We start from the raw sequence: 23,618 nt of genomic DNA, 5'->3' as shown, positions 1-23,618 counted from the left end.
TTCCCAAAGCGCTCCAAATGAGGAAAATTTTCCAGAAGCCAGCCTTTTATGCCTCAGCGTTCACCTGATACCTGTTTCCATTCAGGAAGGTCTCAGTCTCCACCCCCCCATGAGCCACGGATGCAAAACATCGCACAGAACCAAATGAAATGCTGGCAGGAGACACTGGCCTGGGGCCGTCTTCTATATTTCTTACAGTTTAAGCTTTGGAAAGTTTTCTAACCTTTTTCACATTTTAGAACACAAAGTTCTGCGTTCTGCTTCCAGAGCAGAACACTGTGGTTGTTTCTCTATTTTAACCTGTGGGGGAATCTGCCTCTCACCTGGCTGCTGGAACACCTGAACCCCCCCCCATCTCTGATGGACACTTAACAATAAATCTACTCTATAACGTGACAAAGACAAGAACACGAGGTTCTTTCAGAAATAAGAAACCCTAAAATGTGTCGTGGTTTTGGGTTCAGTCCACCCGAGTCAGTACTTTGCAGAACCGCCTCAGCTCTCACCACAGATTCCCAGCTGGGTTTAGGCCTGTACTTTGACTAGGACATTCTGAATGTGCTTTGATCTAAACCAGAGCTTTTCAAAGAGCAAAGTCGGTGCTGAAGGACCGTCGATGACCTGCATGTTCTCCAGCCATACTATCAGCACGTTCTAACCCACCAGAGCATTTTTACCGCTCCCGTGCTGCAGGATATTCTCTGGTCTCTGGTCCAGCTTTTATTTTGCAGTGAAACTTATGACTAAAAGGTCTGAGACGTTCTCCTCAGGAGACTGAGCCTAACCGGCAGATTGTTGTGGCTCCTGGTATCTTAGAGCTGAAACTTAAGGAAAGAAAAACTAAACAACTTTTAACTGTGAGGAGAATTTACAGATTTGAATGAGCAAGCTTTTAAACCCTCAGCTCAGAGCTTATCATCGGCTTTTCCTCCATCGTTCTTTCACGTGTCAGGTTATCTCTCTTTGTTCTGTCTTTTGCTAAATGTGGATGAGCTACGAGGCTGAAATGTTTTAACTTCTCTCAGTCCTGAAGCTTTTCTAATCAGGGAGGTTCTGCAGGTGGATCTCCAGCTCCATGGTTCTGAGCTCGCTCTGAGGAGACGTCCTGCAGTGAAGGAGAAAGAGCAACGCTCTGATTTGCATGTGTTGATGCTCATTTCTAAGCTGTTTTCCTTTTAAAAGCAGGATGTAAATCAGGAGTCGGATGAGTGATTTGGTTTTTATCGCCGGCAGCCAAGCAAAGCTGCTGCTGAGACTCTTCAATGAGAAGAAACTACAAATTCAGGAACAACACCAGAACAGTCCAGTTAACTCTTTATTGGTCATAAAAACACCAGTTTCCATCATTTCAGATCATTTCTGGGTGAAACTTTGATATTTCTTATTAAAAATGTGCTTCAGGATCAGATAGAAGAGAGCAGAGGACCAGCACATGACTGCTGATCAAGCGGAGCATTTCTCTAACATTGGTAACCAGATGAACCTTCTTCTGCAGCTTGTCTTCATGGCTAACAGGAGAGAGGCCGGCTGAGTTCAGGCGTGGGCGCGCTGCAGCAGGACGCAGCAAACCTCCAGCAGCAGCAGCATGGCCGGCCTGCAGCGCCCAGACGCACGGCCACAGCCTCCGGTGGCCGGGCTGGAGGCCGGGGGGGTGGCGGCGCTGCTGCCAGAGGAGCTGTGGGGGGCCGCAGCAGAGGTCCGAGTCACCCCTGAAGACAGGAGGTCCGTCTGAGAGGAGGCAGTGATGGAGGGGGGGTTGGAGGAGGCAGGAGGTGGCCCCCCAGAGCTGCTGCTGGAGATGCTGCTGCTGGAGGTTCTGGAGGTTCTGGAGGTGCTGGTGTCACTGGACTCTGGTGGAGAGGAGGACTGGTGGACCTGTGGTGTGGTTGGGCTTGGCTGGCTGGTTCCATTAGTCTCAGCGCTGTTTGTGGTGCCGGCTGCATGTGTGGCGTTGGAGCAGGAGCTGCAGGTGGTGGTGGTGGAGTTCTGCCCCTGCAGAGCAAGACAGAGATGAGAAGATCTGGACCAGCAGGACCAGCAGGACCAGCAGGTCCAGCAGGACCAGCAGGACCAGCAGGTCCAGCAGGACCAGCAGGTCCATCTGGACCAGCAGGACCAGGGTCTGGTTCTGGAGACCCGACATGGATCAGAGTCAGAAACATTAAAGAGCTGCTCAGCGAGTGTGATGATGAAGGCCCGCTCTGTGTGTGTGTGTGTGTGTGTGTGTGTGTGTGTGTGTGTGTGTGTGTGTGTGTGTGTGTGTGTGTGTGTGTGTGTGTGTCCTGAATGTGATGCAAAGGACCAGCAGCTGAACACATGAGGACATCTTTGCATGCGGCTGATCTCTGTCGGGTCATCTGGGTTTCCTGCTGTCGTCGTTGTGTATCTCATTAAATCTGCGTCAGAGTCTCTGTGCGGTTCTCACGTGGTTCTCCCCTGCAGAACCGTGTCCGAGCTGAGCCCTGTCTCTCTACAGGGTTCAGGTGTGTACCTGCTGCGTCTCACCTGAACCTCAGGCTTAAATGATCCCAGCCTGCACCAGGTTCTGCAGGACCCTCCAGTTCGGGTCCAGAACTTGTCCATCTGGCCCGGTTTAACACTCATCAACCCTTCTTGATATAAAGTTTGGTTCTGGGTCCCCGCCAACAGTGAGGGAAGGCGCTGACCCGTTTCCCATCATGCCTCTGTGCTTTCTGCAGGCCTGTTGTTTTATCCTGTAGGTTAACGTGTTCTTCTGATTGAATTCTTATATAACTGATAACGTTGTTTGACTCGTTCAGACCGTGGGACGTCTGTAAAGCTGTTATCTGATCTGACCTTAAAGAGAGAATCAGGTTCCGCCTCTCTCACCTCAACGGGTTTTATTTCCCGCTGCTCAAAGCAGAACAGCAGAACCTTTAGTTCCCGTAAATCAGAACTTCTTCTCACCTCACTAACGCCCCAACGTCCGGTTCTTCTGCTGCTTTTCCAGCTGTGAGAGTTTTATTGATGGACTGATTGACCCCTCACCATCTGACTGGACCGAACAGAACCTGCTGAGCTCAGTTTGGACCTGCAGGAACCTGGGCTGGGATCATCTGAAGGAGACGGTCCGGTTAAATAAAACATTCAGTGTTCTGAAGCCAAAGACGGGACTCTGGAGGGTTAACGGACTCTCTGCTGTCACAGCTAAACTGTCAGAACTCAAACCCGGAAACCTGTGTGTACAGAAGCAGCTCGGACTCCGGTTCTGCCCCAGTCCATGTAAATCTCTCCCTTCACTCCATTTGAATGCTCCGATACTTAAACTAGAAAAACAAATGACATCTGCTTTGTTTGTGCAGCATCCTGGTCCCTTCGCTCCCCAACCATCTGTTCTGGACCCAAACATCCGCCTCCTACCTGTGTGCAGCTCAGAAACACCACCAACAGAACCAGCATCTCGGACCTCTGCATCCTGCTCTGGTTAGTCCCGTGTGGCTGTCTCCACCTCTCCCTCCACACCTTTATACCTGCGCAGAGCAGCTGATAACAGCTGATAGCACCTCTGGCCTTCCTTCACACGACACCGTGCAGGAAAGTGGTCCAAAACACTGGTTCTGTCCATAAGAACCCGCCCCACTGAGCCCTGCTGCAGCTTAACCCACTTTGCCTGGACTCTGAACCAAGGCTCAGGATCCGTTTACCTGAGTCAGGCTGTTCTGCTGTTGACCCGGACTCTGCTCCTCAGCTCTGGACCTAAAACTGTAGAACCTTCCTTCTGTGGACCAACAGGAGCTCAGAAACATCTGAGGCGTGTTGCCAGAGGCCTGCAGTGATGTGAGGAGCAGGAAGTCCTGCATGGAGTAACTACTCAGGATTTTATTGGTTTCTTAACGACCCTCAACATGATTAACTTTAATCAAATTAAATTCATCTAAACAACTTCATTTAGAAGCACTTTAAAAATTGCACAGCTGACCAAAGTGCTGAACAGCAAAGCTGATAAACACATAAAATAAGTCATAATCAACTAAAGTAAAACATGTAAGAATATTATGAGTAGCTAGAGTAAAACACAATATCCCCCCAAAGTCCCTCTGAGCTTCAGCCGCGTCCAGGAGAAGCTGGTCGTGATCAAGAGAAGAATTATCAACTTTTGTTTATTTATTGACTTTAATTTCATAACAGAAACTTTGTCACTTCTGACGTAAAACTGAAATATAATATTTAACCCTGACCAATAGTTTATCATAACATGTTCATCTGTAAACACACCTATAAGAACCCTGGTTCTGGTTCTGCTGGAGGTTCTCCTCCCTGTTAAAGGGGAGTTTTCCTCTCCACTGTCGCTTCATGCATGCTCAGTATGAGGGATTGCTGCAAAGCCATCAACAATGCAGACGACTGTCCACTGTGGCTCTACGCTCTTTCAGGAGGAGTGAATGCTGCTTGGAGAGACTTGATGCAACCTGCTGGGTTTCCTTAGAGAGGAAACTTTCTCACCAACCTGGAGGATCTGATGGAAGCTGACTCTGGAAAGAGACTTGAGATGATGTGATGTGAACTAGTGATATAGAAACTGTTGAATTGAAGTGTTTTCTGAGAATGGCTGTAAGTATCAGTTCTCTGGTTGGTATTTTATATTTATTCTGCTACGTAATCCTGAACTACCCCAGTAGGTACCCTGTAAATACCCCATTAGGCCCCAAACAGTCCCTGAAGGCACCTTATTAGAACCCCATCCACACCCTGTCAGCAGCCAGGTGGGAACTCTGATTGATGTTTTTATCAGAAATGTTTCCCTCTGAGGTGTTTCTGTTCCGTCGTTTTTCCTTGTTGATGAAGACTCATGCTCTGATGGTCTTCCTCCTTCAATCTCTCCAGTTTGACTTCAGCTGTTTCTGTGTTTTGAGCTTGAACTAACCTGAATCCGTCTGCTGCTCCCCTGACAGCCGTCCGCTGACTCCCCGGGTCGGGTCACGGTACCAGCGGGCCGATGATGAAGCTGAAGATGATGAAGCAGCTGAAACTGGAAGGCGACCACAGAAACCGGCTCCAGCTCTCAGGAATTCTCCTCTGCTCACTTTTATCTGCATGAACCGCCGTTAAATAAAACTGTGGTGGGAATCACACGTTTGCTGCTAACGGCCGCTTGCAGGAATGCAGTGCAGGTACACTCAGCTTCTGATATCAGCTTTGAGTGGAACATCATCTCAGGAACCACAAAAACCAAGAACCTCAGGATTTAGGAGGGAAAGTATGAGCAGGTGCTGCTGAGCCGCTGATAGCCGTCTGTGAGAGCACCACTGAAACTGCAGCTCTGGAGCATCCAGGTGTGTGTTAGCACAACGCCAGGGCAGCAGCTGCTGCACATCAACCTGGGAAAGGTCAAAGGTCATCTCCAGACCCTCTGAGGTCCACCATCCTGCAGAGAGGAGAACATCTCAGCAGGATGGACGTCCAGCAGGTTCAGCCGAAGCTCAGAACCCAGGAGCTCCACCTCAGACTCTACGGGCCATGACCCTGAACCAGTCTGGCTGCTGGAAGAGGAAAAAGAACCAAGATGGCCGCAGGACTGAAGTCAGCAGAGCTGCAGGAGGAAGAACCAAGATGGCAGCAGGACTGAAGTCAGCAGAGCTGCAGGAGGAAGAACCAAGATGGCAGCAGGACTGAGGTTAGCAGAGCTGCAGCTGGAGGAAGAACCAAGATGGCAGCAGGACTGAGGTTAGCAGAGCTGCAGGAGGAAGAACCAAGATGGCAGCAGGACTGAAGTCAGCAGAGCTGCTCCTAGCAGTGAGAAGCTGAAAGGTTGGGAGGAACTGTTGGCGACTCGTTGTTCTTCCAGAGACAGAAGCGTCTCTTTGTAGCAGCTTATCAGCAGCGTTATAATCTGCTGCCAGCTTCCTGCTGCCACATACTTCAGCGTGTCTCACTGATAAGAATCGGCTGCAGGAAACAGGAAGTGCCATCCGCTTTGGGACAGCAGGACTTGGCCTTTAAGTTTTACCGACCCGCTGCTTTCACTGGTCTTAGGTCCCGTTACACAGAAATCACCTCAGGAGTCCTTCTGTTTGATTGTTTTATTGGTTTATTCTGGATTACAATACTGGATGTTTCCTGTTCAACAAGCCACGTTCTGATACTTTTTATGACCTACTTTTATTCCTTCTCTTTAATTTTATTGTCTTGATGAGACGATCTGATTAACTTCCCTTTATCCTGGTCTGACGTTTCCCCTGACATGGTTTAGAATAAATAGAAGTATTGCTGTGAGGAATGTGTCTAATAATACAACACTGAAGCTAAAAGGAAAATGTGTATATTTATAAAGTAAATGAATGATGTAGTTGTCAATGTTGTGTTGTCATATGAATATTATATGTTATTAACATGCTGAGCCGTCTTGTTCCTCTTATCCTGATATACATTGATGAGGAGGAGGAGGAGGAAGATGCAGTCAGCACTGAATCAGCCACCATCATTTAAACACCAACATCAGCTCCTAAAGCTTTAAACTGTTTTATTATTAGATCAGGTTTTAAATTCATGTCTCCATGAACTCATGGTCGAAGCGACACACGTTACCTGATATGTCAGAGGAAACCTGAGCACATGCAAAAAGCAGCTATTTACATATCATGCTGGGATAGTTGCTGTCAGATGGTTCCTTGCTGTCATTTTACTCCTGTCACTTTGCAGAGCTCAGATTTATTGTCTCAAATTCACCAGCAGAGTGAAATCTGTGTAACACAGATTAAATGAGTTCAGCTTTGGCACATTTAGTGTAAATGAGAAACATCCACGTATCCATCCGTCCAGTTTTCAGGTCTAGAGGAAGAAGCAACGCTCGCTCCACGAGAATATCATTAGTGACCTTCACCAGAGCTGCTTCAGTGCTATGATGAGCTCTGAAGCCTGACTGAAACTCCTCAAGTAGGTCATTACTTTGTAAATGTTCACAAAGTTGATTAGCAACTACTTTCTCAGGAATTTTAGATAAGAAAAGAAGATTAGATATAGGTCTGTAATATACTAACTCATCTTGATCAAGAGAAGGTTTCTTAAGTAAAGGTTTAATAACAGCTACTTTAAAAGCCTGTGGTACATATCCATTTACCAAGGATAGATTAATCATGTCTAAAATAGGACCACTGATCAGAGGGAATACCTCCTTAAACAACTTGGTTGGGATTGGGTCTAACATACAGGTAGAAGGTTTAGATGAAGCTAAAATTTTAGATACCTCAGAAAGCTCTACTGCGTCTAAATCTGGGGAGACCAAAGTGTGGCCCAGGGGCCATTTGTGGAGTTTTTGTGGCCCCTGGCTGAAATTCAGGAGCGATAGAAATCTTGGCCACCAGCAGATGTGGGTGGTGCTGAATGAGACCATTTGTAGTTATGGACAAAATTATTACCAACAAATTAAAAATCCTTCCTACAAAAGAAAATGTACAACAAACATATTGTTTTTTATTCTTTGTAATTTACAGTAAATAAAACCACTTCTATCCAGAAAGTTTTACTAGTTGGTTCACCCTAATCTGCCTTTTAATAACTTATTAAAATTTGTTAATTAGAAGCATTTTAAAGAAAGTGTGACATAAATCCTTATTGGTGAGAGAAGACTGAGTGTTAAAGAATTTTTTTTTTAATCCTAAAAAATGATTTAATAAGACAAAAGTATAAAACCTCCAGTTATTTTCACATCCCTGACTACTTTATTTATTGCATTATTTGTAACTTTAGTTTTTCTTCAGATGTTTTCCTGAGCACCTTTACCCATGGCGAAACGTTTGCACACCCGTGGACAGGTGAGGGCCGGACAGGTGTGCCGTCTGTCCCAGCACACCTCAGACCACGTTTTGCCTCCATCCGGAGGGGGGGGGGCTCCTGCACTGCAGATCTGCCCCCAGCAGCTCCGGTCCAGACTGGTTCCGGTCCGGTCTTCGGTCTGGATGCTGGTTTACGCGGCTGGGTGACGTCAGTCCAAAGCAGGCTGCAATGACCGGGGCCAGCCAGGAGGTGGCAGTAGGATCCATGAGGGTATGACCAGGAGCCGGAAGTGACGTCGTGAGCCCGCGGTGAGCAGAGTGAACAGAAGAGGTCCGGCGGCTTTGGATGACCACAGCATCTCCATCGTAGCAGCAGAACACCTGACAGGTGAAGCGGCTCCCCGCGCCGCTACCTGCCGCGGCCTGATGGCGGCGCCGCTGCCTCCGCTGGCCGGCCTGCCCCCCCAGCAGCAGCAGCCTCCTCCCGGGGCGCTGCGGGAGATCTCCCCGGTGTTCCTCTGCAGGATCGGACAGGAGACCGTGCAGGACATCGTCACGCGCACCATGGAGATCTTCCAGATCACGCGCGCCACGCAGGTAAGCGGGCTCTGCTCCAGGTGTGTCCAGGAGGCGGTCAGGGACAGGTGAAGGTCTGCTCTGGTTCCAAGGTCCGGGAAAAGTTCTGACCCGGATTTACCGTGTTCTGGAAAGGTTCGGAAGAACCGCCGAGTTCCCAGACCTGCAGAACCAGAACCAACCCACGTGTCCACCCACAGGTGATGATGCTGGAACATATTCAGTTCCCACCTGAGGAGGGCTTGGTCAGCAGAACAGACAATGTGGACCAGAATGGACCGAACCGGACCGGACCGGACCTGTTGGTGTCAGAGTCAGCTGTTCAGTACGGGGAACAGAACATATAGGAACAGAACCATAGAGGGAACAGAACCGTGGAGCAAACAGAACGGTGAAGGGAACAGAACATATAGAGGGAACAGAACGTTTGGAGGGAACAGAACATATAGAGGGAACAGAACATATAGAGGGAACAGAACATTTGGAGGGAACAGAACGTTCTGTAGGGAACAGAACCGTGGAGGGAACAGAACATTAGGAGGGAACAGAACATCTGAGCTGCTTTAATGCTTCTTTGAACAGAACGTATAGAGGGAACAGAACCGTGGAGGGAACAGAACATTTGAAAGGGAACAGAACCGTGGAGGGAACAGAACATTAGGAGGGAACAGAACGTTTGTAGGGAACAGAACCGTGGAGGGAACAGAACTATGGAGGGAACAGAACCCTGCGGCCTGTTTCCACCCAGATCAGATCATCTTGGGTTTCCACACATAGGGTTGTTCTTGAAGGAACCGTAACGTGTTCTCATGATCTCCACGTCTGTCTGGGTTCCAGCTTCCCAACGGCGTCACGCAGAGCCACGCCGTCTACCAGGACCGCTTGGGGAAGCTGCAGGAACATCTGCGGCAGCTGGCGCTGCTCTTCAGGAAGCTGAGGCTGCTGTACGAGCGCTGCGTGGAGATGACCTCTGACCTGCAGGAGGCGCCGACGGAGGTGAGGGGGGGCGCGTTCTCCTAAGCGTTAGAACCGGACCAACGCAGCAGCTCCGTGACCATCCGCGTTGTTCTGTGTCCTCAGCTCGTCCCGTATGTGGGCGAGGAGCTGGGTTCTGTGCGGGCCGAGCCCTGCAGCCCGGCAGTCATCCAGGAACGACAGGAGGTTCTGGAGGTGAGTTAACCTGACAGGGCGGGGATCACCTGTGATTTACCTGCAGCTGGGCCCCACCCTCACCCAGCGGTCCAGCTGATAACGGTTCTGGTCCGTTCCGGCTCCAGGTGGGCTCAGATTCTGTTGGAGTCCCAACGGGTGAGCAGAACCTTTGGGCTGATCCAGCTGAGACACTTTCTGTTCTACTGGGTAAAGTGGTTCTTCCTGATTATTATTCACATTAGGAAGTTAAAATTAAACCTCTGTGGAGCTGCAGGCCTGGAAAAACTCTGACCAATCACCGCTGTTCGGTCCGAATGGCCGTGATTGGTCAGAGTTCTGGTTCTGCTCTCTGTCCTTCAGGTTCTGGAGGAATCTCCCCGTCTACTGGTCGTCATTCTGACACAGATCTTCACCTAACCCCGTGTTAGCTTCCGCTTGCTGCCTGCGCACTTCTAGTGTTTATGTCTCTAGTTAGCTTAGCGGCTAGTTTAGCAGTTAGCTTAGCGGCTAGTTTAGCAGTTAGCTTAGCGGCTAGCTTAGCAGTTAGCTTAGTGGCTAGCTTAGCGCAGGGGTTCCCAAACTTTTTCAGCTGTGCACCCACTTCCATGTCCCAACCGGCTTGACGCGCCCCCAATCTTCACAAATAAATAAATAAATATATATATTTGAGCTGTAGCTGCAGCCCAAACATCATACCAAAGGTTATATAAATAAAATTAGACCATAATTTGATTTAAATTGCAATAAAGTTACACAGAACATCGACAGCAGAAGCCAGAGAAAGATCGGTCAAGCCTCCACAACCTGAAACGTCTCTGAACCAGAGACCAGGTGGATTCTTAGACTAAACTCTAATGATCTACCTGTGTGTGTTCTCACTTTGTATTTTGCGGCTTAAATTGTGAGTCAGACTGAGATTAAGAAGCTGGTACATGAAATAAATAAACATGAAGAAGTTTCATTTGATTTGTGTCCCATGAGGAGCGAGTCAGCGAGCCACACTTTGGTAGATCAGCACAGAGTAACAATAAAGGGCGCTCCATAAAGATATTATTAATCAGAGAAATAAAAAGTTATTATCTGATTGATTCACAGCGGTTACCTTCAGCAGGTAGACACGCCCACAGCTCCACCTCCTGTTGCTGGTTCCCTGTTCCTGTCTGAATATGCGCTAAAACCGCATCTTTAAAATGAACTACACCTGTCTGAATCACGATGAAAAGTATTACAGATCTGTGTGTGAACAGAGGCAAGAAACCGCGTCTATCACCACTAACCCCCCCCCCCCCCCCCCCACCAGCAGCAGCGGTGGGCGTGTCCTGCGCGTCAGAGCCTGTCACCGGTTCAGTCGCGGCACCATGAGCAGCAGCGCTGCGCGATCCATAGAGACCAAGTCCCTCAATTTAATCTCGTAAATAAAACGTTTGACCTGAATTAAATGTTTCCTCTGCTGACGTAAACGACGTAAAGCCAGGAGACAGAAAGAGACATTTTCTGATTCTCGTTCGTTTTCTTCTCCCTGATCCGTTCTCTCCTCAGTCCCTCTCCTCCTTAATCACTTACTTCAACCTTAGATGTCTCACCTGTTCCCCTGATTTCAACCTATTGAGCATATTTGACAGAATTATTGAAGCAGAGACCACAAGCCATATGCACATATACAGCACAATGTGGATTTTTCATCTTAAAATGAAGCGTAGAAGTAGATTTTTTCTAAATAAATACATTATTAACATTTTCATGTTAATAATGTATCGTTCTGTTATGACACCCAAGCACCAGACGAGGTTTTGCTGCTAACACTTTATTTTAGGACGAACAGGACGGACAGCTTTCACTCCGCCGGTCCCCGAATCTGCTTATAAAACCTTCAGAGGTGTGGAACCGTGCGTAGAACCGCCACTGCTTTTCCAAAGCAGCTTCATTTCCACATGAGTCCTTCCAGCAGTTTGGGTCGAGGTTCTGATGCCATTTAATGTAGATCCATTCATCCCTGGTTGCAAAGAACCCAGCAGAGTTAGAACCAGAACCGGCGACCCACGGTTCCTCCTTGTTCCCCTCTGTAACTCTGGGTCCAGTTCAACAATAACTGGGTGATCAGAACCGGCTAATCATCATCATGTTCCAGCAGAACTTCTGAGAACCCGCTCGGGTTCAAGAGTACATGAATCTGGGCTTGGACTCCATGCTCCGGTTCTGCTCAGAGAGGTCCAGGTTCTCCTTAGAGTGGTTCAGGTTCTGCTACGACAGGTTAGCGGTGAGTTCAGCCTCTGCTGTACATATTTTATTTGGTACCAGAACCGGCAGAACCCCCTGAGGGAAGGATGAGACCTTAAAGCCGGTTCTCCTGCGTGAACGTCTGCGGATCTTCTCACAGGTGGTTCTGTCCTCAGCAGGAAGTTTCGGGTAGATTCTGGTTCCAGGAGGATGTTGCATAAAGAACTAGTGGATCTGCAGCGGGTCAGAACCAGGGGTCAGAACCTGGGATTAGAACCTGGGGTTCTCTTTGGGTCCAGGAGGTGATGGGCGCTGAGATGTAGGTCCATGCAGGTGCCTCTAGGTGGCAGCACTGCCCAGCTAACCCTCCAGTGTCCCAGCAGAATGATTGATTAATTCAACAGAGTCGTGGTCCACAAAGAGATGATACACAACAACACGACATAAAAACAAGAATAAAAATAAAATAAATAAATAATCCTTCAAAAAGATTCTAAAACATTACAATAAGACGTTCAATGAGCTGCCATAATGACACATAAACCTGTATATCAGATTTCTCCCAGGTGCGTGGAACGTTCTCACATGCGTTACAGAACATCTCACTGGCTCTACAGAACCTGGGTTCCTTAAGCAGAATTCTCAGAGTCATTATTAGCAACCTTAAGCTTCTGCATGCTAACATTTTAAAATTTACACCACAAAGGAGCCGCAAACGAGGATGTACAGTAAGCTTTAAACAGGCTTATTTTTACCAGTGCACTTATAAAATATCCTCCCCAGAATGTCTGCCTGGGCGTACGACACGCCACACTGCCCATAAATGTCATCATCGTCGTCATCATCGTCGTCATCATCATCATCATCACAGAGCTGGTCTGTGATGGAGTGACCCAGATATTTACCGTATTTTACGGACTATAAGTCGCACCAGCCATAAAATGCATAATAAAGAAGGAAAAAACATATATAAGTCACACTGGAGTATAAGTCGCATTTTTGGGGGGAAATTTACCTAACCCTAACATCAAGAACAGACATGTCATCTGGAAAGGCAATTTTAAATAAAAATAGAACGGAGGCAACAACAGGCTGAATAATTGTACGGTTAGCTTACGCTACACAACTGAGAACGTGCCTGGTATGTTAACATAACACATTAAAAGCTATTCAGATAACTGTAGCATAAATAACATGCGAAGAAGTTAACCAAAGCGCCCGTGTCACTCCAAATAACTAAAATCCAGTGAAATCTTCATCCTCAGTGTCACTTTCAAATAACTCCGGCGACACTTCCGCTTCTACGCCGCTTACGTCTGATTCAACACAGGCCTAGAGCGCCCTCTGGCGGTTTGGTGTGAAAATAACAGGTGTAGTGATATACCGGTAAAAATGTGTAATAATTTTACACATAAGTCGCTCCAGAGTATAAGTCGCACCCCCGGCCAAACTATGAAAAAAAACTGCGACTTATAGTCCGGAAAATACGGTAGTTTTGGAACATTTAACTTTTGCCTGACAAAAGAAATCAGGGAAGCAAAGTTGTTTGTCTGCTTTAGTCCTACAGTTTTCTCAGCGTTATACAGCACATTAAATCTGAACCCATAATCAGAGCAGATATTCAGTAGCTGCTGAAAACCAGCCCTGCTGGGTGAGAGGACAGCCAGATCATCAGCAGACAGGAAGTGATTTACCAAAGCATCACCAATCAGACATTCAGTTTCACAGAGGTGCGTTTATTCTGACAGGTCGTCCATGTACAGGATAAAGTTCTTTATTTTCTGTAATGCAATTAAAAAACATGAAATGTCATACATTCTGGATTCATTACAAATCAACTGAAATATCGCAAGCCTTTTATTGTTTTAATATCGCTGATTATGGCTTACAGCTGAAGAAAACCCAAATATCCTATCTCAAAATATTAGAATATTTCCTCAGACCAAGTAAAAAAAAATTATAACAGCAAAACAAAATCTGCTCATGTACCTGCTCACATGTTCTGCTCACATGTTCTGCTCACATCCTATCTGCCTGTTTAGCTTCTGCGTAGAGTCTTGACTAATGGTTATTCCAGAACTTCAGACGGGTCAAAGGTTCTGCGGGCCGGTTCTGTTCTGTTTCTGACCCTGATGTCCATCCTGTCGTCTGCAGAGAGTGCGCCAGAAGAACCAGGAGATGAAGGTTCTGATGGACCAGATGAGGAACCTGCTGTGGGACGTCAACGCCATGCTGACGCTCAGGAAGTGACACTGGATGCTGATGAAGACCACTGGCCCTCCTCTTCATCACTGACCTTCATCTTCATCACTGGCCCTCCTCTTCATCACTTTCCCTCCTCTTCATCACTGGCCCTCTTCATCACTGACCTTCATCCCTTTCCCTCCTCTTCATCACTGGCCCTCCTCTTCATCACTTTCCCTCCTCTTCATCACTGACCTTCATCTTCATCACTGACCCTCCTCTTCATCACTGACTGAGGCTCTCGGAGGCAGTTCCTCTCAGGAAGCAGCCAATGACTGTCTGGTTCCCTCCATGGTTCCCTCCATGGTTCCCTCCATTGTTCCCTCCTTTGTTCCCTCCATTGTTCCCTCCATTGTTCCCTCCATTGTTCCCTCCTTTGTTCCCTCCCTGGTTCCCTCCATTGTTCCCTCCATGGTTCCCTCCATGGTTCCCTCCGCGGTCTGCTGAGGAGGACTTACCTGTGGAGGCGGCACCTCCTTCACCTGAGCGGGCGGCAGGTGTGTCGCCGCGGACTGCAGGAAGTTGGGTTTGTTCAGGTGTGGAGCGGCAGCAGTTCCAGGTGAGTCCCAGCAGGTGGCGCCTCTGAGCGCCTGGGACTCGTTTTTTGTACGCTGACGTGTTTTTGTATGAAATAAACTTTTTTTCCAACATGTTGCGTGTTTGATGCTGTCTTCAAACCCAGAAGAATCCAGAACCAGAACATCGTCAGTGTTGGGTTCCTGCTGGAAGAACCAGAACCAGAACCAGTGCAGGTGTCTGTGGGTCACTGACTCAGAACCTAAAACGGTCCAAACTGCCAGTTTGCTGCAGTAGAGGACAGAGAACATCGGGTTCTGATCATGAGAACAGAACCAGAACTTTAGCATGAAGTGATTTTCTGGTTCTTTTTTAGAGTTTATCTCTAAATAAGATTTTATCCATATTTTGACCCAAGAACAGATTCACTAGCTTGAAAAGACTTTTATTATATTTCTCCTAAATAACCTCGTCTTCCTAACGAGTCGGGTTCTGGTTCTAGACCTAAAATCTGGAACCCCAGAAGGTTGTTTTTTATTACACATTAGATTCATTAAACGAGATGTTCTCAGGAAATCCACAAAATGTTTTCAGATCCCAAGTGGAACCGTGGATGGAACCGTGCTGGGTTCCTTACAGGGTTCCTGATGATGAGGCTCAGACCCATGTTGATGGTAGAACCCTGGTAGAACCACCAACATGCTCCACAAACCTCCATCCAGACTATTCATGTTCCAGTGATCCACTACGGTTCCTTGGCAGAACCATTGTGGATGCTAACAGGATGTTCTGATACTAATGAGATGTAGAGAATCAGAACCGGGTTCTGTTCCCGTTGGCCTCTCTAAAACCAGAACCTGGAACCTCCCTGTTCTGTTTGGGAATCAACACTGAGCTGGAAAAGAAACCCGGACTCGGTGCCGGAGTTTAGGAACCAGTTTATTGGTTCTATTAGAAATCACTGGTCCAATCAGAAGCCGCTTCATCGGTTCTATCAGAATCAGAACTTTATTGTTTGACAACTGTGAAATAATCAGTTTATTATCGACGGTTCTGCAGAGTTCTACTGTGGCGTGTACAGAACCAGTTCTTCGTGTTCTCCATCAGAGAACGTCCTTCCTCTGTGAGACACGATCACATGACTCGCCCCGACGGATCCCTGCAGAACCAGGAGAACCTGTCCGTGTCGAGGAGTGGACCCGTCCCGGGCCTCCCCCCGCCAGGCGGCGCCGTGGGTCCGGTCCCCGCTACGCCCGCTCCAGGTCTTTGTACTTCTTACGGAGAACGGACACTTGGTCCTTGAAGAGAACCGGGTCGAGGCGGAGCTGCGAGTGGACCAGAGGCATGTAGCCGAACCAGCTGGCGAAGGTGTTGACGCACTCCTGCCTCTGGGTGAAGTGCTCCGGGTGCCCCCAGGGGGCGCTCTTCGTGCCCTGGCAGGGAGACAGAACGCCGTTACAGAACCTCCCCCTGCACCAGAACCTCCCCCTGCACCGCTAGAACATGCAGGTTCTGGTCCGTTTTAGGCAGCGCTGCTGTTTAGGAGCCGTAGCTCAGCTGATAGTAACCGCTGGAACGGCCCAGAACCCCACTGCTGGACGTTCCCTCCACGGTTCCCTCCATGGTTCTATCAATGGTTCCCTCCATGAAGAGAACCATGGTTGGTTCCCTCCATGAGGAGAACCATGGTTCCCTCCATGGTTCTCAACATGGTTCCCTCCATGAAGAAAACCATGGTTCCCTCCACGGTTCTATCAATGGTTCCCTCCATGAAGAGAACCATGGTTGGTTCTCTTCATGGAGGGAATCATTGATAGAACCACGGTTCCCTCCACGGTTCTATCAATGATTCCCTCCATGGTTCTATCAATGGTTCCCTCCATGAAGAGAACCATGGTTGGTTCCCTCCATGAGGAGAACCATGGTTGGTTCCCTCCATGAGGAGAACCATGGTTCCCTCCATGGTTCTCAACATGGTTCCCTCCATGGTTCCCTCCCTGGTTCCCTCCATGGTTCTCAACATGGTTCCCTCCATGAAGAAAACCATGGTTCCCTCCATGAAGAAAACCATGGTTCCCTCCATGAAGAGAACCATGGTTCCCTCCACGGTTCCCTCCATAGTTCCCTCCATGGTTCCCACCATGGTTCCCTCCCTGGTTCCCTTGCTGGTCCTCTCCCTGGTTCTCTCCCTGGTTCCCATCATGGTCCTCTTCCTGGTTCCCCCCACGGTTCCCCTGGTTCCCCCCATGGTTCTCTCCCTGATTCCCACCATGGTTCCCACCATGGTTCCCTCCCTGGTTCTCTCCCTGGTTCCCACCATGGTTCCCACCATGGTTCCCTTGCTGGTCCTCTCCCTGGTCCTCTCCCTGGTTCTCTCCCTGGTTCCCATCATGGTCCTCTCCCTGGTTCCCCCCACGGTTCCCCTGGCTCCCCCCTTGGTCAGGAGAACATACCTGAGGAGGCGGCACCTCCTTGTACTGCTTCCTCTGAGCGACCTTGACGGGCGGCAGGTGTGTCGCCGCGGACACCAGGAAGTTCATCAGGATGTCCTCGCAGTTGGAGGTGCGGTCCACCAGCGTGCGCAGGGACTGGGGCAGGTAGTGGGAGAACAGGTAGTTGTAGTACCTGCAGGGACAGGTGTAGTCAGGAGAAGATCTGCTCCTCATTCTGGGGTACAGTGAGCAGCAGAACTTCATTCATTAAGCACTTTAAGGCGTGACAGGTCTAATATTTTCTAAGCTGGATCTGATGTTCTTGTCCATGAAGACTCGATCTAAGCTGGAGCTGAAAATCTGGCTGCTTTTCCTCAACATGGTGAGAAGCATCGAGCTGCTGGGATTGTAAAAAACAGGACCTGAAGTTCTGTGGGGGTGGGAAGAACCTTCTGTAGCCTCCAGCTTCACCAGCATGGACCATTCAGGACCATGAAAGGACCATCATGGACCTGCATGGACCATCAAAGGACCATCATGGACCATCATAGACCATCATGGACCATCATGGAACATTCAGGACCACCATAGACCATCAAAGGACCACCATGGACCATCTCTCCATCCCTGGGCTGGAAGAAGCTCGTTTTCCCTCCTCTGGTGTACATCTGTCGTTGCTCTCTGCCTCTGATCACATCCTGCCTGCAGCTTGTAAGGGGAGCCTGGTGGTTAGAGCGTTGTGTCCCGGAGGTTCTGGGTTCAACTCCCACAGACTGCCACTCTGGCTCCCTGAGCAAGACCCTTAACCCCAGACTGCTCCCACAGGGAGACCAACTATGGTTATTCTCCCTAAGATTCTGAGCCTGAACGGTCCGGGTCAGAACCTGCAGAGGTTCTGCCTCATGGACTTCTCTACGCCCTCCCTGGGACCGGTCGTGGTCAGATCAGGCGTACCTGTGGTCAGATCAGGCGTACCTGTGGTCAGATCAGGCGTACCTGTGGTCAGATAAGGCGTACCTGTGGTAGAAGGCGGCGCCCGTCAGGACGATGGAGTACTCGTTGGTCCACTTGGAGGTGTAGCCCCAGGCGTGCTTCAGCGGGTCCCAGAAGTGGCTCCTGGGAGGGTAGCCCACGATGCGCTCCGGGAAGCTCCTCCACGCCAGGAAGGCGAAGTTCACCTGCAGGAGCAGAGAGGACCAGCGGTCAGGTGGACAGGTGAGCACCGGTCAGGCGGACAGGTGAACACCGGTCAGGTGGACAGGTGCGCGCCGCCCGTCTCCAGGTGGGCTCCTCACCTCGCTCGTCAGCAGCGCCGTGTCCTCGTCCAGGCTCAGCACCGCCTCCGTCTCTATGGCAACGTGAGGCAGGAAGCGGCTGGTGGTCTGAGAGAGAACGCAGCGCCGAGGTTATGAAGGAGCGCCAGCACAAACAGGAAGTGACATCACAGCGGCGGCCTCACCTTCCTCCTGCCGTCTGTCACGATGAGGGGCACCGGCATGGGGGGCCACTTGCTGCGGCTGGGGGGGGGCTTCTCACTGTTCCACAGAATGATGATCTAGAACGGCAGCAGAGTTCTGGTCACACCGACCCGCTGCAGGTGGTACTGAGACAGAACCTCCTGCTCTGACACCTGGTTCTGATCAGAACACCCTGGTTCTGATCAGAACCAGGTGTCAGAGCAGGAGGTTCTGGCCTCAGCAGCAGAACCTCCTGCTCTGATACCTGGTTCTGATCAGAACACCCTGGTTCTGATCAGAACCAGGGTGTTCTGATCAGAACCAGGGTGTTCTGATCAGAACTCCCTGGTTCTGATCAGAACACCCTGGTTCTGGCCTCAGCAGGAGAACCTCCTGCTCTGATACCTGGTTCTGATCAGAACTCCCTGGTTCTGGCCTCAGCAGCAGAACCTCCTGCTCTGATACCTGGTTCTGATCAGAACACCCTGGTTCTGATCAGAACCCGATGTCAGAGCAGGAGGTTCTGGCCTCAGTAGCAGAACCTCCTGCTCTGATACCTGGTTCTGATCAGAACACCCTCGTTCTGGCCTCAGCAGCAGAACCAGGGTGTTCTGATCACAACCAGGTATCAGAGCAGAAGGTTCTGGCCTCAGCAGCAGAACCTCCTGCTCTAACACCTGGTTCTGATATGAACACCCTGGTTCTAATCAGAACACCCTGGTTCTGATCAGAACACCCTGGTTCTGACATGAACCCGATCTATGGCTTTAATCTGCGGAGGAAAACAGTTACGCAACATTTTCTGTCCACCTGGACCGGAACATCCTGGATGAGACAGAACCTGTGGTCCAGTTTATCTTCTGTACAGAGACCAGAACCACGTGTGAAGGTTCTCTGAGGCTGAACCTACCAGCTTACCTGGAACTCAGGTGCGTTTCCTTACCTGTGAGCAGTACTTGGACCTGGAGACCACCTGCAGCAGCCTCATGATTGGCTGCGACTGGGAGACCAATGGGGAGACGGCGTGGATGACCGCCGTGAACTCGGGACCAGGACTGACCCCTGGTCCAAAACAGAGAAGAAGAAGTTCTGGGGTTAGGAACCATCAGGAGAAACATGGACAGTCAGAACCCGCTGAGCCCGTATGACCCAACAACCCGGTTCTGTTTGGACCCGGCTCGATCACTCTGAGGAAGGAGAACCTCAGATTGAGACGTTCCTCCAGAATCAAACCACAGGTTCTTTGAGCAGAACCGGGTGTCAGCAGCTGGGCGGTGTGAGCGTACCTAGTCCCAGGTAGTAGAAGGGGAAGTGCGCCAGGTGTGTGGAGTACTCTGGCAGAACCAGCAGGCCTCCTGGCAGCGAGTTCCACATGTATCTGTTCCTGCAGACGTGGGAGAACACCCGGTCCTTAATGATCTGAGCAGAAACACGGAGAGGAACATGTTACACCGCTGGCTCAGAGTTCTGTCCTGTAAGTTCCTCCTGCAGCCTCCAGAGATAGAACCGGGTCCAGCGGGCTCAGGCTGCATGCTGGGTAAAGAACATCAGCAGAACATCAGCAGAACACGTTCTTCATCAAGGGAACCTTGGATCTGCTTGATGCTTCATCTGAGGGTTCTAACTGGAGCAACGGGAGCGGACAACGTCTCCACATCCCCAAGTACCTCCAGGAACCTGCACCTCCTCGCTCAGGTTCCTGTCGGGTTCCTCTCAGGTTCCTCTCAGGTTCCTCTCAGGTTCCCCTCGGGTTCCTCTCAGGTTCCTCTCAGGTTCCCGGCTTTACTGAACTGGACTTACAGTGCAGGTTCTGGATTCTGGACTGACCTCCAGCGTGGTCAACACAATCTTGTCCACGGAGGAAAAGTAGGCGTCCCACAACATCTGGGTCCTCTGCCGCAGCTCCAGAACCCGCCTGTTTGGTACCGCTCGCACTGTGGACGGCACCTGGAGACAACCGGGTCAGAGGGAGAACAGAAGAGATTTATGGTCAGTGAAACCGGCACAGCGGTACCAGGAGGTCCAACAGGAGCTGCAGACCTCCTGGTGGACCTCCTGGTACCGCTGTGCAGCGGTACCAGGAGGTCCACTCTCCTGCAGAGACGCGTATCGAGACAAAGAGTCAACGAGTGGAAGGTGAGAGAACCCTGAGGACGACTGATCTGGTTCTGGTGAGGGCAGAGATCGGATCAGCTGTGGACTGTTACAATGAATCCTCAGCAACCAATGAGGTGACGGCGCTGAACTGGGTCAGGCTGTGCTGCTTGGTTCTGTTCAGCTGCTCCTGATTTGCAGAACAGATGTTGGGTCTCACGCATATCCTGGTTCTGTTTGGGTTCTGGATCATTAGCTAAACCGCTCTCTGTGCCGTCAGAACCAGGTCACCCCTGACCCGAACACACCGAAGTTCTGCAGCTGTTCTGCTATTCTGGGACTCCCTGCCTCCCCAGTGGAACCAAAACAGAAGAAGTTCTGACCCGACCCGTTACCTGCAGCAGCAGCCTCTCGTCTCCCTCGATGACGGCCTGGTTCCACTGGATCACGTCGGAGAAGGGCAGCTCCCAGCCGTTACTCAGCAGAACCGGGATGCACGCCGCCTGCAGACACACGCAGGGAAACCGGGTTCTATCGGGTCGCACTGAGGTTCTGCTCCCAGTCCTTCCTCTGAGGAGGAGGTTCTGCTGGTCTGTCCCCTGCAGGACACCATCCTGAGGACTGATTCTGAGGCTAAAAGCAGAACCGGTCCGGCTCCAGATGAGACGAAGCTGAGCTCTAGAACCTGAGGAGTAATTTCCCTCTGGGATTATTAAACTGATTCTGATCTTTGCTGATGTCCTCCTCAGCCTCAGTGTAAATATAAAATATAAAAATATAAACTAATGTGGAGAGGTGCAGGGTGTGAATACTAATGTGATTAAAATGTGAATTAAAGGAAAAGCAGCGTTTATACGGGCTGAAGATCAAATAATCGATCACGCGTTTTACTCGCACCAAGATTTATTCAAAGTAGAAACTCTGACATTAGTCTCCATAAAACAACCACAGAAGTTCTGCACTTCTTCATGTAAACACACATGTGCCTTGGTTCTGGTGCGGGTCCACAGAACGGACCGACACCAGGTTCTGAGATGGTGGAGAACTCCTGCTGTTGCTGTTGAGAACAGGAGGAACTGATGATGATCCCAAAAGGTTCTGTGCTGCAGCGCTGATGAGTCCATCAGAACCAGAGGAACTGTCCAGATGCTGATTATGGATCATAAAGCAGATTCTCAGTAGGATATCATTTTATTCTGCTGGTGATGATTTGTTGATTAAGCTTTAAGTTTTCATTTTCTGCCAAAGTATGAGTGAAGGTTCTGTAGTGGAGAGAGGAGCAGAACTCTAACTTTTTAAGAATCTTTATTGTTGTTGTGTGGCCATAATGAACACTCAGAATGATCAGAGGCAGAAAAACGAGACATAAGCATCCCTAAAGGACTCAAACCTGTAAAACACGGTAATTCCTGTTCAGGTGAACGTTCAGCAGCAGATGGAGAACGTTCAGCAGCAGATGGAGAACGTTCAGCAGCAGATGGAGAACGTTCAGCAGCAGAAGGTGAACGTTCATCAGGGCTGCTGGACGCCGCTGGCGTTTTACCTGCAGAGACTCCAGGAAGCGGAAGGAGCCCAGGCGGCGACCTCGGGGCACCAGGCAGAAGGTGGAGTTATGGAGCAGCTCCTGGTAATCGAACCTGACAACAGAGAACATCAGAACCTGAGAGCGCTTCAGAACCAGGGCTCAGTGAATCACAGCAACGACTCAGAACCAAAGATCCAAAGATTTTAGGTGTAAAAAGATGGAAACTAGTAAATGTTCTGCAGCATCTCAGCCTGTGATTCATCAGATGTGTCTCTGACAGGAGCGCCGACCCATAAATCTCCTCACCACCGCAGACCCGCTGAGGCCCAAAGCCCGCGCTGCTCATACTTCAGCAGGAGAGGAAACTCTTCAGCGAGCTGCTCCTCATCCTCAGTGTGATGCTACCTCAGGGTCTGCAGACGTCCTGCAGACCCTGAGGTAGCATCAGCTCTGAGGTTCTGACCCTGCAGAACCTCAGAGCTGCTGCAGAGACTTAAAGTCCTGCAGCAGCTCTGAGGTTCAGGACGTCCTGTGGAGCTCAGGCTGTGGGTGCTGATGAGTTTGTGCAGCTCTTCAGGAGCTACAGGAAGCTGCTGCTCCCTGTACGTCCCACTATATGTCAGAACATTAATCTGAGCTTCATCTCTGATTTTAACATTAATCTGAGCTTCATCTCTGATCTTAACATTAATCTGAGCTTCATCTCTGATTTTAACATTAATCTGAGCTTCATCTCTGATCTTAACCTTAATCTGAGCTTCATCTCTAATTTTAACATTAATCTGAGCTTCATCTCTGATCTTTTAACACGCTGCTCAGTGTCTACATGTGGCAGATAGCTGCAGCTTTTACTGTCATATGCAGCAGAAATGAGCCGCTGTACTCAGGGCGTGTCTCCGCCGGGTCGTATCATTTTACAGGAAGCAGAACATGTATGATGCTGCGCCCGTGACTCACGCGTGTTTTCAGCCTAGCAGCACGGCTCAGATATCAGGAGGAAACATGGAGGCGATGCTTTTACTCTGATGCACCTCAGTGTGGCTCTTCAAGACGTTCATTATTTCTTTTTCTCCCTTAAATCTCAGCAGAGTTTAAGTCACAAAGCTGTAAACCACATAAAGCTAATTTTCTAATAAAGCTGAATTACTTCTGATTTAACTGAAACTTTCATTCTCACATTTGATGCTTTGCAGTTGATAATAAAGAACCAGGGTGAACCACTAGGGGGCGCCGAGAGAGGCCAGGTCAGTGAGATATAAAACATAACTTCATCATAACTCTACATGTCAGCAGTCTCCTGCTAATAACTGGAGAGGAGAGATGGAGAACCTGCAGAACACTGCTGGACGCTGAGGTTCTTTAAAAGGTCACATCTGCAAACCTTCCATGTGTTTCTGTCATTAAGCAGCTTTTAAACAATAAGACAGAGGCTTTGCATCTAAACCAAAGAAAATGTATAAAAAAAATAGAGACAGAGCATTTAAAACGTTAAAAACATCATTTTTTTTGTAAAACATCCTCTTCTGTAGGAACCATCAGGTTCTTACGGGTCTCTGCAGGTTTCTGGGTCTCTGCAGGTTTCTATGGGTCTCTGCAGGTTTCTATGGGTCCCTGCAGGTTTCTGTGGGTATCTACAGGTCTTTATGGGTCTCTCTGGGTCTCTACAGGTTTC

General features: G+C 49.4%; 3 protein-coding genes across 3 annotated transcripts in view; 1 reads left to right on the top strand and 2 right to left on the bottom strand.

Annotated features, from left to right (window-relative positions):
- Nucleotides 1-1,302: 1,302 nt before the first annotated feature.
- Nucleotides 1,303-3,705, bottom strand: LOC110366872 (flocculation protein FLO11). Its single transcript, XM_021310390.2, has 2 exons — nt 3,382-3,705; nt 1,303-1,992 (listed from the first exon to the last, which is right to left on the bottom strand). Exons 1-2 carry the CDS (start codon nt 3,433-3,435, stop codon nt 1,534-1,536), a joined length of 513 nt encoding a protein of 170 aa, XP_021166065.2. The 5' UTR covers nt 3,436-3,705; the 3' UTR covers nt 1,303-1,533.
- A 4,311-nt stretch (nt 3,706-8,016) lies between these two features.
- Nucleotides 8,017-13,981, top strand: zgc:114119 (Med30 domain-containing protein). Its single transcript, XM_036145715.1, has 4 exons — nt 8,017-8,330; nt 9,147-9,305; nt 9,390-9,479; nt 13,833-13,981. The coding sequence occupies exons 1-4, from the start codon at nt 8,160-8,162 to the stop codon at nt 13,926-13,928; spliced, it is 516 nt and encodes a 171-aa protein (XP_036001608.1). The 5' UTR covers nt 8,017-8,159; the 3' UTR covers nt 13,929-13,981.
- Nucleotides 13,982-15,359: 1,378 nt separating this feature from the next.
- ext1c (exostoses (multiple) 1c) overlaps nt 15,360-23,618 on the bottom strand; it is a 35,550-nt gene continuing 27,291 nt past the window's right edge. Inside the window, exons 3-12 of the mRNA XM_036145714.1 lie at nt 21,965-22,058; nt 20,817-20,924; nt 20,155-20,274; nt 19,614-19,746; nt 19,271-19,389; nt 18,330-18,425; nt 18,166-18,252; nt 17,888-18,048; nt 16,892-17,063; nt 15,360-15,871 (exon numbers count right to left, since the gene is read on the bottom strand). Of these exons, the coding sequence (XP_036001607.1) occupies nt 15,686-15,871; nt 16,892-17,063; nt 17,888-18,048; nt 18,166-18,252; nt 18,330-18,425; nt 19,271-19,389; nt 19,614-19,746; nt 20,155-20,274; nt 20,817-20,924; nt 21,965-22,058 (1,276 nt within the window). The 3' untranslated portion in view covers nt 15,360-15,685. The remainder of the gene's footprint in view (nt 15,872-16,891; nt 17,064-17,887; nt 18,049-18,165; nt 18,253-18,329; nt 18,426-19,270; nt 19,390-19,613; nt 19,747-20,154; nt 20,275-20,816; nt 20,925-21,964; nt 22,059-23,618) is intronic.

This window comes from Fundulus heteroclitus, chromosome 13 (assembly GCF_011125445.2).
Source record: "Fundulus heteroclitus isolate FHET01 chromosome 13, MU-UCD_Fhet_4.1, whole genome shotgun sequence".
Classification (NCBI taxonomy): Eukaryota; Metazoa; Chordata; class Actinopteri; order Cyprinodontiformes; family Fundulidae; genus Fundulus; species Fundulus heteroclitus.
This window is presented reverse-complemented; position numbering and strand designations above follow the sequence as displayed.